General features: G+C 47.4%; 1 protein-coding gene across 1 annotated transcript in view; it reads left to right on the top strand.

Annotated features, from left to right (window-relative positions):
- LOC138497245 (glyoxylate/hydroxypyruvate reductase B-like) overlaps positions 1-13,437 on the top strand; it is a 353,458-nt gene that overhangs the window by 147,178 nt on the left and 192,843 nt on the right. The window contains exon 3 of the mRNA XM_069620580.1: positions 5,034-5,212. Within this exon, the coding sequence (XP_069476681.1) occupies positions 5,034-5,212 (179 nt within the window). The remainder of the gene's footprint in view (positions 1-5,033; positions 5,213-13,437) is intronic.

Raw genomic sequence — 13,437 nt, 5'->3', positions numbered from 1 at the left:
CCTGCGAAAGGTGTCCAACAGAGTAATAACTTTTGCTGAACTGGCACGGTGTAGACTTGGCTAGTTATCAAATATTTGATGCTACACATTCAAATGATTCAGTTGCTGGAAATAACTTAATTGACATGTCTTGCCTCTCTTGTTTAAAGGACTGTGGACAATGAGTTGTGGACTGTAAGATCATGCACCACAAACAGCTGTGTGACACAGCACTTGAATGCTAACACATTGAAAAATGGTTTTTAAATGCACTTTTTGAGATGAATCTGAAAAAACGAAATGGTTTTGCTCTTCCAACTGAATTACTTTAACCAGAGATGCTTTGCTTTTTGAAAAAAAAAAAAAACTTCTACGTTGCACGTAGGCAGGAAAATGATTTATGAATTGTTGGGGCAGCAGAAATATGCAAGCAGGAGTGTAATTTATTTTGAGATAAGATGAGTGCGCACATCAAAGTCACCTGTGCGTAGGTTAAGATTCTTAATTTGAAGTAATGCTGCCAAGTGTGTGAGCTCTAATTTGAGATGGTAACCTTTGAAACACTGGATACTTTTACAGCCAGCTTAAGGCAGGTAAATGAAACCATGACTGACTTGATGTTTGATTTTATGACACATAGTGTGTGACACGGTTTTTTTGTTAAACCAACCAGTTTCATGTTTTTGTGGAGACAGCTGTCTCCAGCACACTAATACAAAGAGTCACCTTTTGATTGTAGACATTTGGAATAATTCTTTGGAAAAGCGCTACAAATGAGTATCCACATGGAATTGCTAGCGTACTGGCCTGGCACATTGTCAGACATCTTTTGTCACTGACTCATATGACTGGTGTCTATGAAGTCATAGGCCCAAATGTTTCAGTGAATGGATACAACGATTTGTTTAATTTGTTTAATGTGATGTTTTTCTGACCAAGAACTGCAGCGAGTGTTCTCGCCAAGATTTTATGGACTATAACTTGACTAAATGCATTTTACACAATGGTGTGATGAAACAGCCACTGCCGGATGGTAGTATGGTGTTTGTGGCTAAAACTAATATTGTATATGGTAGATATCCCACTTGAAGAAGGGTATTCTCCAAGTCACAATAGGTAGACACTGTGAACATGTTAGATTTTCCAGTAGTAAGGCAACATTTAAATTGTAGGCTGGTAATGCACACCTCTATTATTAGAGTGATACACTTAGACATAGATTTATCATGAGGCAATGTTTCCTTAGTACTACCAGGCTGCTACAAATGGAGTCCATTTCTATGGCCGATCACTAGAGTGCGCGTAGCTAGGGAGCTAGATTCATTAATTGCAGGAGCTTTATATGCTTGTGACATAGAAACTGTGCACAATAAGCTAGCCACTATGGGTTCTGATGCCAGCTCTGCTATAGAACTTCTAGCCTAGTGGGGTTCATTGATACGCCCAACACTGCTACAAGTATTGGCAACCACTGAAGATGGCAGAATTTTAGGTATGGAGACATTTTTTCTGCCATAGGGCAGGTCAACAAGACTGCTAAATACACACGATGCATTGTATGGCAAACATTGTTAAATCAGCAGGTGTTGGCTTTTTACTGAGTGGGGGCGACCATCCTCCACACACTGGCACACAGAGCTACAGTTACCAGCATACATATGGATTAAATTGCTTGCTTTTGATTGCATGAATAACACCTGCCTTGCTTGATGTAAATTAGTAGAATTGTTTTTATTTAGATAACCTGGTGCCCATGGGTTCACCTTGTTCACGAAATAGATGGTTTCTGGTTGGGTTCCACATACATGGGGGAAGTGTCTAATCACATTGCCCATAGTCACGTTTGAATGCCCTGGGATCAGGGGGAGGGTAGGCCCTTAGAGTGAAAGGATGCCAGGTTTAGAGTTGGTAACCATACATAAATGCAATAGTGCATTGTAGATTAGACTACACTGGATTGCCTTGACATTCTAACTGCATGCTGCTTTTTAACTGACAATCAGTTATACAATAATTATTTAGGTATTGTTGTGTAGGCCAGGTTTTGGCTAGAGTAAATGTCCATGTTCACTTTGTGTAGGTATTTTTTGTGTAGGCCAGGTTTTGGCAAGGGTATATGTCACTGTTCACTTTGTGTACATTTTTGTTTAGGTAGTGTTTTACCTTGCATGCCACGCTGACTAACCGCTAGAAGATAGTTTGCTTAAACCTCTTGCAAAGCCCCAAGGTCTTTATCACTGCACTAAATACTATATTGATGTGTATTAGTCAGCATTTGTCGCACACACGTTGAATAGGGGTGGAATGTAGTGATACACAAAATTGCAACCTTGCCAATCAGGGCTTTAGATGACAGCATTAGCCGCTGAAAGCCAATAGTGTATTCAAAGTATGTGCTAAAAATGCTGACAGTAGTCTGTTGTAGCACTTCCATTATGCAGTAGTGAGCTACAAGGAATATGCAGGCCTAGTATGAGTGATAGGTCACATTATGCATTGTTGATAGACAGGCAGGGAGAGGGCCCTAGCTCTGTAGCTAATGGACATTTTTGGAGTGTTTGGAACATTATGGCACCTATATAGCACTTAGATAGCCAGTCTTAAGCGCTATGAACACTAAGCTATGAGTGCATGCCTTTTAAAGCTTGCAGATGGGGTTAATACATCCCTGCTTCCCTTAGAATATTCTGCCTCAATAACGGTAGCCCTGCATGGCCCCAAGCTAATCTCCTTTTCTCTGGGAAGGCACTGATAAGACATTCCTGAGCTTTCGCGCAGTTGGGAGCCAGGGAGAGGCTCAGAAGAAGGAGCAGTGGAAATTAACAGAGTTGGGTTTTTTCCATGAGCCAGCCTATATTTTGCACAGGGAAAGTTCTGGAACTGTGCGTCATGGACGGGCAGCACGAGATTATAAAATATGCATGCTCACATGACTCGGGTGGGAGATCGTCCTGTGGACTTGGTTCGAGCAAGATCAAGTGCCCGGAATTTGGAGCTCTGGCGGCACTCAGCAGCGCTGTCCTCTGAGCGGGGCTTGTTACTGCTAGCTTATGAGGGCCAGGGTCTCCCAGTGCTGATTGAAGGGGCGTACGACTGTGTTTCTCTATGTTTATCTAAGTTCTATGTTTCTCTATATTTTGCATTTCTCTAAGTTTTGTGCTTTGTAATCTTCTCTAACTTGAATCCCAAATGTATATGAAATTCACTGTTTAGAATAAATACTAAAACTTATTGAAGGTGTCATTTGTCACTAGCATGAGATCACTGCTCAGCACAATAGAAACTGTATTTTGGGCTGAATTGGGTAATTTTTGCTCCCGAGGGCTGGTCCCGAGGACGATTTGGCCCATATCAAGACAGCTGCGTATGACGTAGAAGCTGTTAGACAGCGTTCTGTGCTTGACAGCCATGTTGGAAGTACTGCAGAGTGCAGGCCCCGATGTGTCAGGGACCAAGAAGTCCAAAAGGGGCGCATCCGACAGTTCATGACAGTTCCTTAATGTATATTCCAGTGCTTTTATCGCTAGCTCATGTTGTATGGACGTGTACAGAGCTTTGACGTCCATTGTTGCTAGTTTGTGGTTCACTTTCCATGTAAGTTCTTTTAGAGCAATTAGTACTTCAGTAGTATCTCGTAAGTGAGATGGCAAAGTGGACGCATATGGGCAGATAACAGTGTCCAGATATTCAGAGATGTTTTCCGTAGCCCAACCTATTCCACTCATTATCGGTCTTGCTTCTGGAATTTCTTCAAACGTCTAGTGGATTTTGGGTAGGAAATATATTGTGGGAAAGGTGGGCTCCCTCACTGTTAAGTACATCTTCTCTTGGCCCGTCTCGTCAGTAGGCCCCGTCTGTGCCATTGCACAATCTGGTCTTTCAAATCATTCACCACTTCTTGTTTCAGAATTTATCTCAGGATCCGATAGCAGCCAGGGGTTTGTAGATGTGTATTAGCCGTTTTGATGTAGTCGTCTCGGTCCATAATAACAATATTTCCTCCCTTATCTCCCTTCTTTATTACAATTGATTTGTCCTGGCTAAGTCCCTGTATGGCCTGATATTCAATCCTTTTCAGGTTATTCCAAGCTCCACTCTTCTTCTGACTTCCTTTGTCAATCAGCCTATTGATGTCCTTAGTAACCGCTTTCTGAAATGTGTCTGTTATACTGTCCAAGGGAACTGTTGGAATGAAGCAGGATTTAGGTTTTAATTCTTCAATTTTGTGTAAAAGTAAACATCTCTTATTGCTGTCAAGATCTAAGGAGAAACAGTGGAAAGACAGCATGCAGAAGCGATGGGTTGGAACAGAAAACTGGAAACTAGAGAGAAAGTGAATAAAACCAAGGACAGGTCCAAAGGAGATCAAGACTTGGGGCCTCATTACACGGATGGCGGTAATGGTTAACGGTCACCGTTAATGGTAACGGTGACCGTTAACCATTACCGCCTTACTACGAGGTCCCTTAGCGGGTTGGTGCTTTAACGCCTGCTTTGCAGGCGTTAAAAACCAACCCGCTAAGGGACCTTGGTGCTACTTACGGCACCGCCAAGTTGCGGTGCCGTAATTAGCACCTTCCCCATTCCCATTATGCCCTATGGGGCAAAAATGGGAATGGGGAAGGGCAGTGGTGGAAGGGGGAATTACCGCCCCGCCAACCTTGGAATGGGGCGGTAATTCCCCTTTCCACCAAGGCGGTGCCGGTATTTTACTAATGCTAATAGCACCTTGGTCCATGTGCTAATACCGCCATCCGTGTAATGAGGCCCTTAGACATAATAAAAAATGTGCACATACCCTTTGCACCAACTTTGTTACAAGTCTGCCACAATTAGAATGTATCGTCATTAGCACACATAATACCCAAACTTTATTTAAAAAGTGAAAACTATTCTGATTGCCCCTAAAATGGTGGTAAAAGAGTCTGACGACACCCCAAATCTAGCAAAAATTAAAACGTTGACATACAGGAGATTCTAGAGTTTCAGTGGCCTGTCCTTAAACTCATTTTGTATATCTGTTTGTAAATGGCAACTTTTTTTTTTTATTTCAGGAAAGAGGAAGAGGAAAAGACTGTCGATGCCACTTACTGTGAAAACATTGAGGATTTGCTGAGGCAATCCGATTTTGTGATGCTGGCGGTAATCCTGACGCCTGAGACCCACAAATTGATTGGGGAAAACGAGCTTCGACAGATGAAGCCTACGGCAACCCTTATAAACATCAGCAGAGGTATTCAGCTACATTTGATACAATTTTCTGGTCTAAAACTGCTTGAGGGCTTCATGTAATAGTTTCTTTTTTGCACTTTTTTGAAGGGGCGAAGGGAGGAGTTAGGCAGATTAGGAAAGAGGCTGTTGCATTAGTCCATACTGGAGAGGACCAGAGCTCTGGAGACATTGGGCCTCATTACGACCCTGGCGGTCCCGTAATGAAGGGTGCCGGTACGGGAGTGCTTATTACGTGGTTCCATTTGCGGGACCCGGAACAGACGTCTGGTAAAACGAGACGTCCTTTCCGGGTCCCGCGAGGGGAACAGGGAGCTAATAACAGGCCGTTATTAACGTGCCCGTTATTAGCTCCCTCCCCATTCCCATTGAGCCCTATGGGGGCTCAAATGGAAATGGGGAATGGTTCCTTCAAGGAGGAATTACCGGTCCTCCAATGTTGGAATGACCCGGTTATTCCCTATTGAAGGAACCCGGTATTGGAGGCCGGTATGGAGGCAGCCATGGCGCTAATAGCACCATGGCTGCCTCCATACTCGTAATGAGGCCCATTGAGTTTCTGGGGGAAGGTGAGGAAAGGGAGAATGCCTCTGAGGAGGTGCAGCTGAAGGTGGGCCTTCTCGGCAAGGTATGTGATGTGAGGAGAGAAGGAGGGAGAGGAGTCGAGGATGACACCAAGGTTTTCTGTCTCACAAGACAGTGCGTGGAGGGGGCCCATGGAGAGGAGCCAGAGTGTGGGATGATAAGCGGGAGCATGGGTCTAGCTAACGGTCTCAATGAAAAGGATCTCTTTCTTACTGGCAGAGATCCTTAGCAGTGCACCATGCCTGAATTACAGACAGGCAGTCAGGAATGAGACTTTTACCATGCAAAGTAACACGCAAAATAGCCATGCACTAGTCTAGTGTTTAGGTAATACGGTTTCTGGTTTTCAGTCTAGGGCTGTTTATCAAATAAATGCATTGTCGGATTTGTCATATTGATTTATTTCCATTTACCAGTTGGACTAAAGAATTAGAAAGACACAGGCCTATCAAGTCATCAGCCATGTCACTAATGCACATGAACATATTATGTGAACTACCATACAGTTTTGCAGTTGCCATTTAACATTCTTTGATCCTGATGAGCATGACATTGACAAACTAGAGCTGTGCGGCTCCCAGTGCCTGTCCGAACAGGTGAGCCCTCTGGGGGTGTCATCACCAACCATCCAATTAGGACTATTTCTGCAGGCAGCACCAATCCCGACTCACACTGTCAATGTAGTGGTGCAGTCATCTGTCCAGGATCTTTTCAAAATGCATGTGTGCCTCCTCCCCATGTGATTCACATGCATCAGCCCCAACTACACAGTGCTTGTTTTCTGGACCTCTGAGGCTGCTGAACAAAGTCTAAATGGCATTTTGGTACACTGATATGCTTCGAACTGTGTGACAAAATTAGTCATTTACTTTGATTTGAGATGCAGCTCTGCCTGATGGTATGCGCATATGTCACTCACCGTACAGTGAAAGCCTGCATTCGGAGAACACGTCTGTAGTGTTCGGGGTTTGATTGAAGAACTCGGGTTGGAGCCTCCACCTGAGCCTCCTCTCTATGAGGGAATAAACTCTTTTTAATGATATGATCCTCTACCGTATGGGTAACAGTACAAGGACCCGATCACTCAAAAGAGCAGGGAGAACGCACCAACATGGAACCAGTTGTAAGGCAAGAAAAAGACCATGAGTAACAAGTGGAAGACTACAGAAACAATCCACACCCTTTCTAAGATATACCTGATGGATTCTCCCTGGGTTGTTACTAGAAACGCAGATCAAGGTTTACTTGCAACATAAAGCAGTAATAAAATACCCAAATGACTGATCAGGAGTTACACCAATTATCCAGAGGTTGTTCTTACCACTATATGTACTGGCTATTTCTTCCAGGGAAACAACGACAGGTACAAAATAAGAAAAAGGGATGTTAGTTAGGAAACTACCCCGAACGGCACGAGGAGCGCCCTAGATCCGGGTTGGTGCACGCACAGCAGAGCGTCCTTAGTGCACTTGCAGGTAGAAGGGTGTTGGCACCAGTACGTAAAGTATATGGTAAAGAGCGGTCAAAGATAGTGGCCCTCATTACGAACCTGCCGTTGGACCATGTTGCTAATAGCACCAAGGTCCATGCCGGTAACTTACCGACTCCGCCATGGTGGAATGGGGAATTACCGCCCCATTCCGAGGTTGGCGGGGCGGTAATTCCCCATACCGCCATGGCCCTTCCCCATTCCCATTTTTGCCCAATAGGGCTCAATGGGAATGGGGAAGGCGCTAGGTACGGTGCCGCAAATTGCGGCACCGTACTTAGCACCAAGGTCCCTTTGCGGGTTGGTTTTTAACGCCTGCAAAAAGCAGGCGTTAAAATCTCCAACCTGCAAAGGGACCTCGTAATCCGGCGTTAAGGGGTTAACGGCGCCGCCACCTTTTACGGCGCCGTTAACCCCTTAACGCCAGGGTTGTAATGAGGGCCAGTATCTGGATTTGTAGCAGTTCCCCAGATTCGGAGACGAGAAACAAGGAAACCAGAAGGTAAATAACTGTAATAGTTCAACTTACTTGTTCGCATGTATGGTCTTGGAGCAGTGAGAAAGGAAGGTGGCGTGTAGTTGGAGAGGTGGGCAGGGCTACACCACGCGCCAGGCCAAGAGGCAGTCGCTGCGAGTAGGGGGACCGCAAAGTAAGTTGTCTTTCAACACAAGGCGAGGTATGGAAAGCCAGGATGCGGTCCGGGTCAATTAACAAACTGGAAAGTCAGAAGCAAAATCACGAGGCAGAGCAGTTCCGTTAAAATTGCCAAGGGTCTAATGAGAGGCGAACAGAAACGAGGACAAAGCGTGAGCCAAAAGGAGTCCTTATGGCAGGCAAAAAGGTTCTGGTAGACAAGAAATCCGAGAGCGACCTTAAAGGGGTAAGAGCAATGAAGACGTGACTTCAAGGGAGTAACTTCAAATAGAAGCAGTGACTCCCGAGTTACCGCTCTTTTTGTAGGTGGAGCACCGTAATGATTCGAGCTGTCAGCGTAATCACGCAACCCCAGGCAGCATGGGTAATGTAGTCCAGGATGCACAAGTTACCGGCTCCCTCGTAGCTTCCACCGAGAAAAGAAAGGAGCAACGTAATGCCGCACACCCCGGGGGAGGGCTACAGGAGAAGGAAACCGAGTCTTGCCACCATGTGAGGTGAAGGAATGCAACGGCTGCTTGAGTGTGCGGTGGTGAAGTGTAACAGCATATGATGTATACCATGTAAATTGCACATCATAGATCCTAGTTCAGTGCTCTTGAAAAGGAAAGGTTCACCCACATGTGGTGTCGTCACCAGTATATCGAAGAAAGGAACAGTCCTCTCTCTTTGTTTTCATTATTGAGTGGGCTGCGCCCCACGTGACAGGAAGAGGAGGGGTTACCGCGCAGAGCGGCAGTTAGGAATTAGCACAATAAAGATAAGACGTGTTGCACCCCAGCTCTCGTGTCCGCCTCATTTGTAAGGGAAGGAACGCGTGCGAGTGTGAGGAGGTCCACGCATAAGATACTACATCTGGCGACGAGGCGGACACGCGCCCCGCCGTGCCCGCCGCCTCAGGTCGTAGCGCTCGGACGCCTGTGAGTCTTCGCCCTCTGATGCTCAGAAGATTGGGGGTCGGAGCGTGAGAGCTCTGCAGAGAGCGGCCCCGAAGCGCTCACTCCACGGGTGGAGCAGGAGCCGCAGCTCCCCGTGTTGAAAAGAGGCGCCGAAGCGCTCACCCCACGGGTGGAGCAGGAGCCGCAGCTCCCCGTGAAACATCCTTCCGAGCGGGAGAAAGGGAAGACTTCTCTCCCGCCAACGGCATCAACGCCGGCAGGCGTGCATCTCTACACCGCGGGTGGAGCAGTAACTCCCCGCATCGCACCACCGGGCGGTCGAGGAGCGCTAGCCTCCCGCCGACGGCAAAGGACACAGTGTGCCCACTTCCAACGCCTGCGCAAAAAGGGTAAGCAAGAACCCCGACGCAAACCGCGAGTCAAGAGGCACACCTACAAGGCCTCACAGAGTCTCACTCGATTTTGGCACGAGGAGAGCAATTTCCCCAACGCAGTGCCCCCTAGTGACGGTCAGACGCCATCGCACTCGCGAACGACAGGCAAGTCCAGGCCTAGCTCATGAGTGGCTCAGGAGAAGAGTCACCCACAGCCACAGCGACTCCAGCCCGTGGGGTGTCACTCACAGTCCCAGTGACACCAGCACAAGAGGAGGGATCCTCCGCCCCAGTGTCCCAACACAGAAAAATGACGGACAGCCTGCTGGCCCAATTACCAGCCAATTTTGACCTCACAGAGACGAGCACCCTAGGGTCAAGGTGGAGAAGATGGTTGAGAGACTTTGAAGTATGCCTGAAGGCAGCTGGCCCACTGGAGGACGAACAAAAGCTAAACCTCCTAAATCATGCGGTTGGTTCCAATGTACGAGACATCCTTGAGGAAATGCCGGAAGACACCATAGACACATACGTCAAGCTAAAGACATCACTTACAGAATACTTCACGCCTCACACAAATGTAGACTATGAACGGCATGTGTTCCACACTACCAAACAAAACAAGGGAGAATCCATAGACGCGTTCGTCATGAGGTTGAGATCGAAAATGAAGCACTGTGACTTTAACAATTACTCGAACGAGGAGGCCCTCAGGTCGCAAATCATAGTGGGGTGCGAAAGCGCGGACTTTCGGAAGCGACTACTACAACAGCCAAGAAGTCTAGAAGAGATCCTGCGCCTAGCGAGATCCGACGCCGCCCTAGCAGCGCAGGTGGAAGGCCTGGACGACATAAAGATCTCCCACGGCAAACAAGAAAGCATTAACAAACTGGAAAGCACGACAAAAACCGCCCAAGATCCGTTTTGTTACAGGTGCGGCCATGAATACCCACACGAAGGGACATGTCCAGCCATGGGACAGACATGCTCCGCATGTGGTGGCGACAACCACTTCAAGTCCGTATGCCTGATATTTCGCAGCAAAATAAAAGGGGCCGGCAGAAATGGAAAGTCCTCGATGGAACCAGAACAGTACCAACCCTCTCATCACAACAGGGCAGCACACCACTTCCAGGAACAGGGACGGCGCCGTCTTCACGACGACCAACCGGAAAGAAGACAAGAGAGGAGAGAATGGAGGGAGAGCAAAACCACCCAGCCAAAAGCAAGGAGGCGACCCAGAAGATATGTGAGATGCCTCATAGAACAATCACAGTCAGAGAGTGTGTCAAGCGCATCCTCAGAAGAAAGATCCCGCAAACCGGAAATACAACGAGAAGCACCACGGAAAAAGGGATATCTATACGCCCTTGGGAACGACAGGGCCAAAGAACACAGCCCGATGCTAAGAATACGAATAAACCAAACAGCTGCAGAATTCCTGATAGACACGGGAGCAACTGTGAATGTAATAAGCGAAGAAGTATACCGAAGCATACCGAACGCTCCTCGCCTACAGCCAGCACGAGCCCTCATCTATCCCTACGGCTCAAAAACACCCCTAGCCTGCAAAGGGTTTTTCATGGCATCATGCCAATACAAGGAACATAAGAAAAGCATCCCCATGCACGTGCTAGAAGCCGCCACCGAGAGCGGATGCATCCTGAGCTATCGGTCAGCCATAGAGATGGGACTCATTCACATATTATACCGCCTCATGGTGCACAAGTACCTAGATCCAACGGCAAGTATAGATCAAATATTCCCGGCACTGTTCAAAGGCTTAGGAAAACTAAAAGGAAAACAGATTGAACTTCACATCGACCCCAACATCACTCCAGTAGCCCAGCATTACAGGGGCATCCCCATCAACATTCAACAACAAGTTGAAAATGAACTAACCAAGCTACTAGAAGCTGACATTATTGAGCCCGCGGAAGGCCCCACACCATGGGTCTCTCCTATAGTACCAGTACCCAAGAGAGATTCTCAGGACATTAGGATTTGCGTGGACATGAGAAGGCCGAATGAGGCCATTCTAAGAGAACGACATCAAACCCCCCGGATAACGGACATGGTGCATCTTTTGAATGGGGCGACAATATTCTCAAAGTTAGACTTAAACAAAGGCTATCATCAGCTGGAGCTCAGCAAGAACTCGCGATACATAACCACTTTTGCCACCCATCTAGGTTTGTTCCGCTACAAGCGACTCAGTTTTGGAGTGTCCTCAGCGGCCGAAATTTTCAAGCAGAAATCCACAATGTCATCAAGCATGTGCCCAACTGCTTGAACTACAGCGATGACATTCTAGTGTTCGGCCAAACTCAGGAACAACACGACGACACCCTGATGAGAGTCTGCATGGCTCTAGAGGAAGCCCAACTAACACTCAACAAAGAAAAATGCGAATTCCGTAAGAAAACACTCAGATTCTTCGGACACATATTCTCAGAGAAGGGCATGACACCAGACCCTGAGAAGGTTAGTGCGCTCCGTGAAGCTGAACCACCAACAACAACATCTGACCTCAGATCATTCTTGGGGCTCGCAAGCTACTGCACGAGGTACATATGTGATTTCGCGTCCATCAGTGAACCCCTGAGAGCCCTAACCAAACTGAACACCGAGTTTGCGTGGTCGACTAAATGCCAAGAAGCTTTCCAGATCATCAAGGACCGCATCTCGGATGCCCGATACCTGGCGTACTTTGATCCCAAGAAGTCAACAGAACTCGTCGTGGACTTCAGTCCCGTTGGGCTAGGCGCTATTCTCACACAACTAGACGACAGAGATGGAGGCGGGAAGCACATAGTGTCATACGCTAGTAGAAGCCTATCAAAAACCGAACAAGCCTATTCTCAAGCAGAAAAGGAAGGACTGGCGGTCGTCTGGGCTTGCGAGCACTTTCACCTCTTCCTATATGGGAAGCCTTTCACGGTTGTGACCGACCACCAAGCACTCACTTTCATCTACGGCAACCCACAAGCAAAAATGCCACCAAGGATAGCCAGATGGGCACTCAGGTTACAGGACTATCGATTCACCATCATACACCGCCCCGGGAAAGATCAAAATCCTGCGGACTTCCTCTCCCGGCAACCCAAGGATAAGAGCGGACCCGAACAATCCATTGCTGATCAATACATCAGATATGTTATTCACAGCAGCACACCACAAGGACTTGACATGGAACAGATAACGAGAGAGTCCAACGCGGATCAGGGAATACAAACAATTTTGAGGTGCCTAGAAACAGGACGATGGAAACATGCAAAGCAGATTCGAGAGACAATGAGTGAAGATATCAAACTAGACATCACGTGCCTTTTGGCCGTAAAGGAGGAACTTGCGAAATCAGAGGAAGGACTACTACTAAAGGGGACAAAATTAGTAATACCACGAAACCTACGCCAGAAGGTGCTAGAGCTAGCTCATGAAGGACACAGGGGAATTGTATCCACCAAAAGGATGCTGAGGCAAAAGCTATGGTTTCCCCAACTTGACACCTCTGTGGAAAAATTGTTACAAAACTGTCCCACCTGTGCCATTGTAAAGCCACACACAGTCCCGGAACCCCTAAGAATGACCGAACTACCAGAAGGAACATGGGAAGAGATAGCCATCGACCACTTTGGGCCCATGGAAGGGGGTGAGTACATCCTGGTAGCCGTAGACGAGTACTCGAGATATCCAGACCTACAGATCATCCCATCCACCGCTGCACATCACACCATCCCGGCACTGGATCGGATGTTCGCAATCTATGGCATACCGAAGGTTGTAAAGTCCGACAACGGACCACCCTTCACGGGACAAGACTTTCGAAGATTCGCAGAATACATGGGATTCCGTCATCGCAAAGTAACGCCTTTGTGGCCTCAAGCAAATGGCACCGTGGAAAGGTTCATGAGCAACATCAAGCGCACAACTCAGATCGCACGCCTTACAGGAGAACCTGTTGAAAAAATGCTGTACCAACTTATGCGTGACTACAGGAACACCCCGCACAGCACCACAGGGAAGTCACCTTCGGGGGTGATGTTCGGACGAATGATCAGAACACGACTACCGCACGCTCCCGACCATGAAGGACAGTACGAAGGGGACGCGGAAATGAGAACAAGAGACTCCCTCATGAAAGAACACATGAAGGAAGCAGCTGACCGCAAGAGCAGAGCCAGAGAGAGCGACCTGGCGCCAGGGGACATGGTCGTGGTCCGACAG

This window comes from Ambystoma mexicanum, chromosome 5q, assembly GCF_040938575.1.
Source record: "Ambystoma mexicanum isolate Mex_15411 chromosome 5q, UKY_AmexF1_1, whole genome shotgun sequence".
NCBI classification, from domain to species: Eukaryota; Metazoa; Chordata; class Amphibia; order Caudata; family Ambystomatidae; genus Ambystoma; species Ambystoma mexicanum.
The sequence above is the reverse complement of the archived record's forward strand: the minus strand, read 5'-3'. Positions and strand labels throughout refer to the sequence as shown.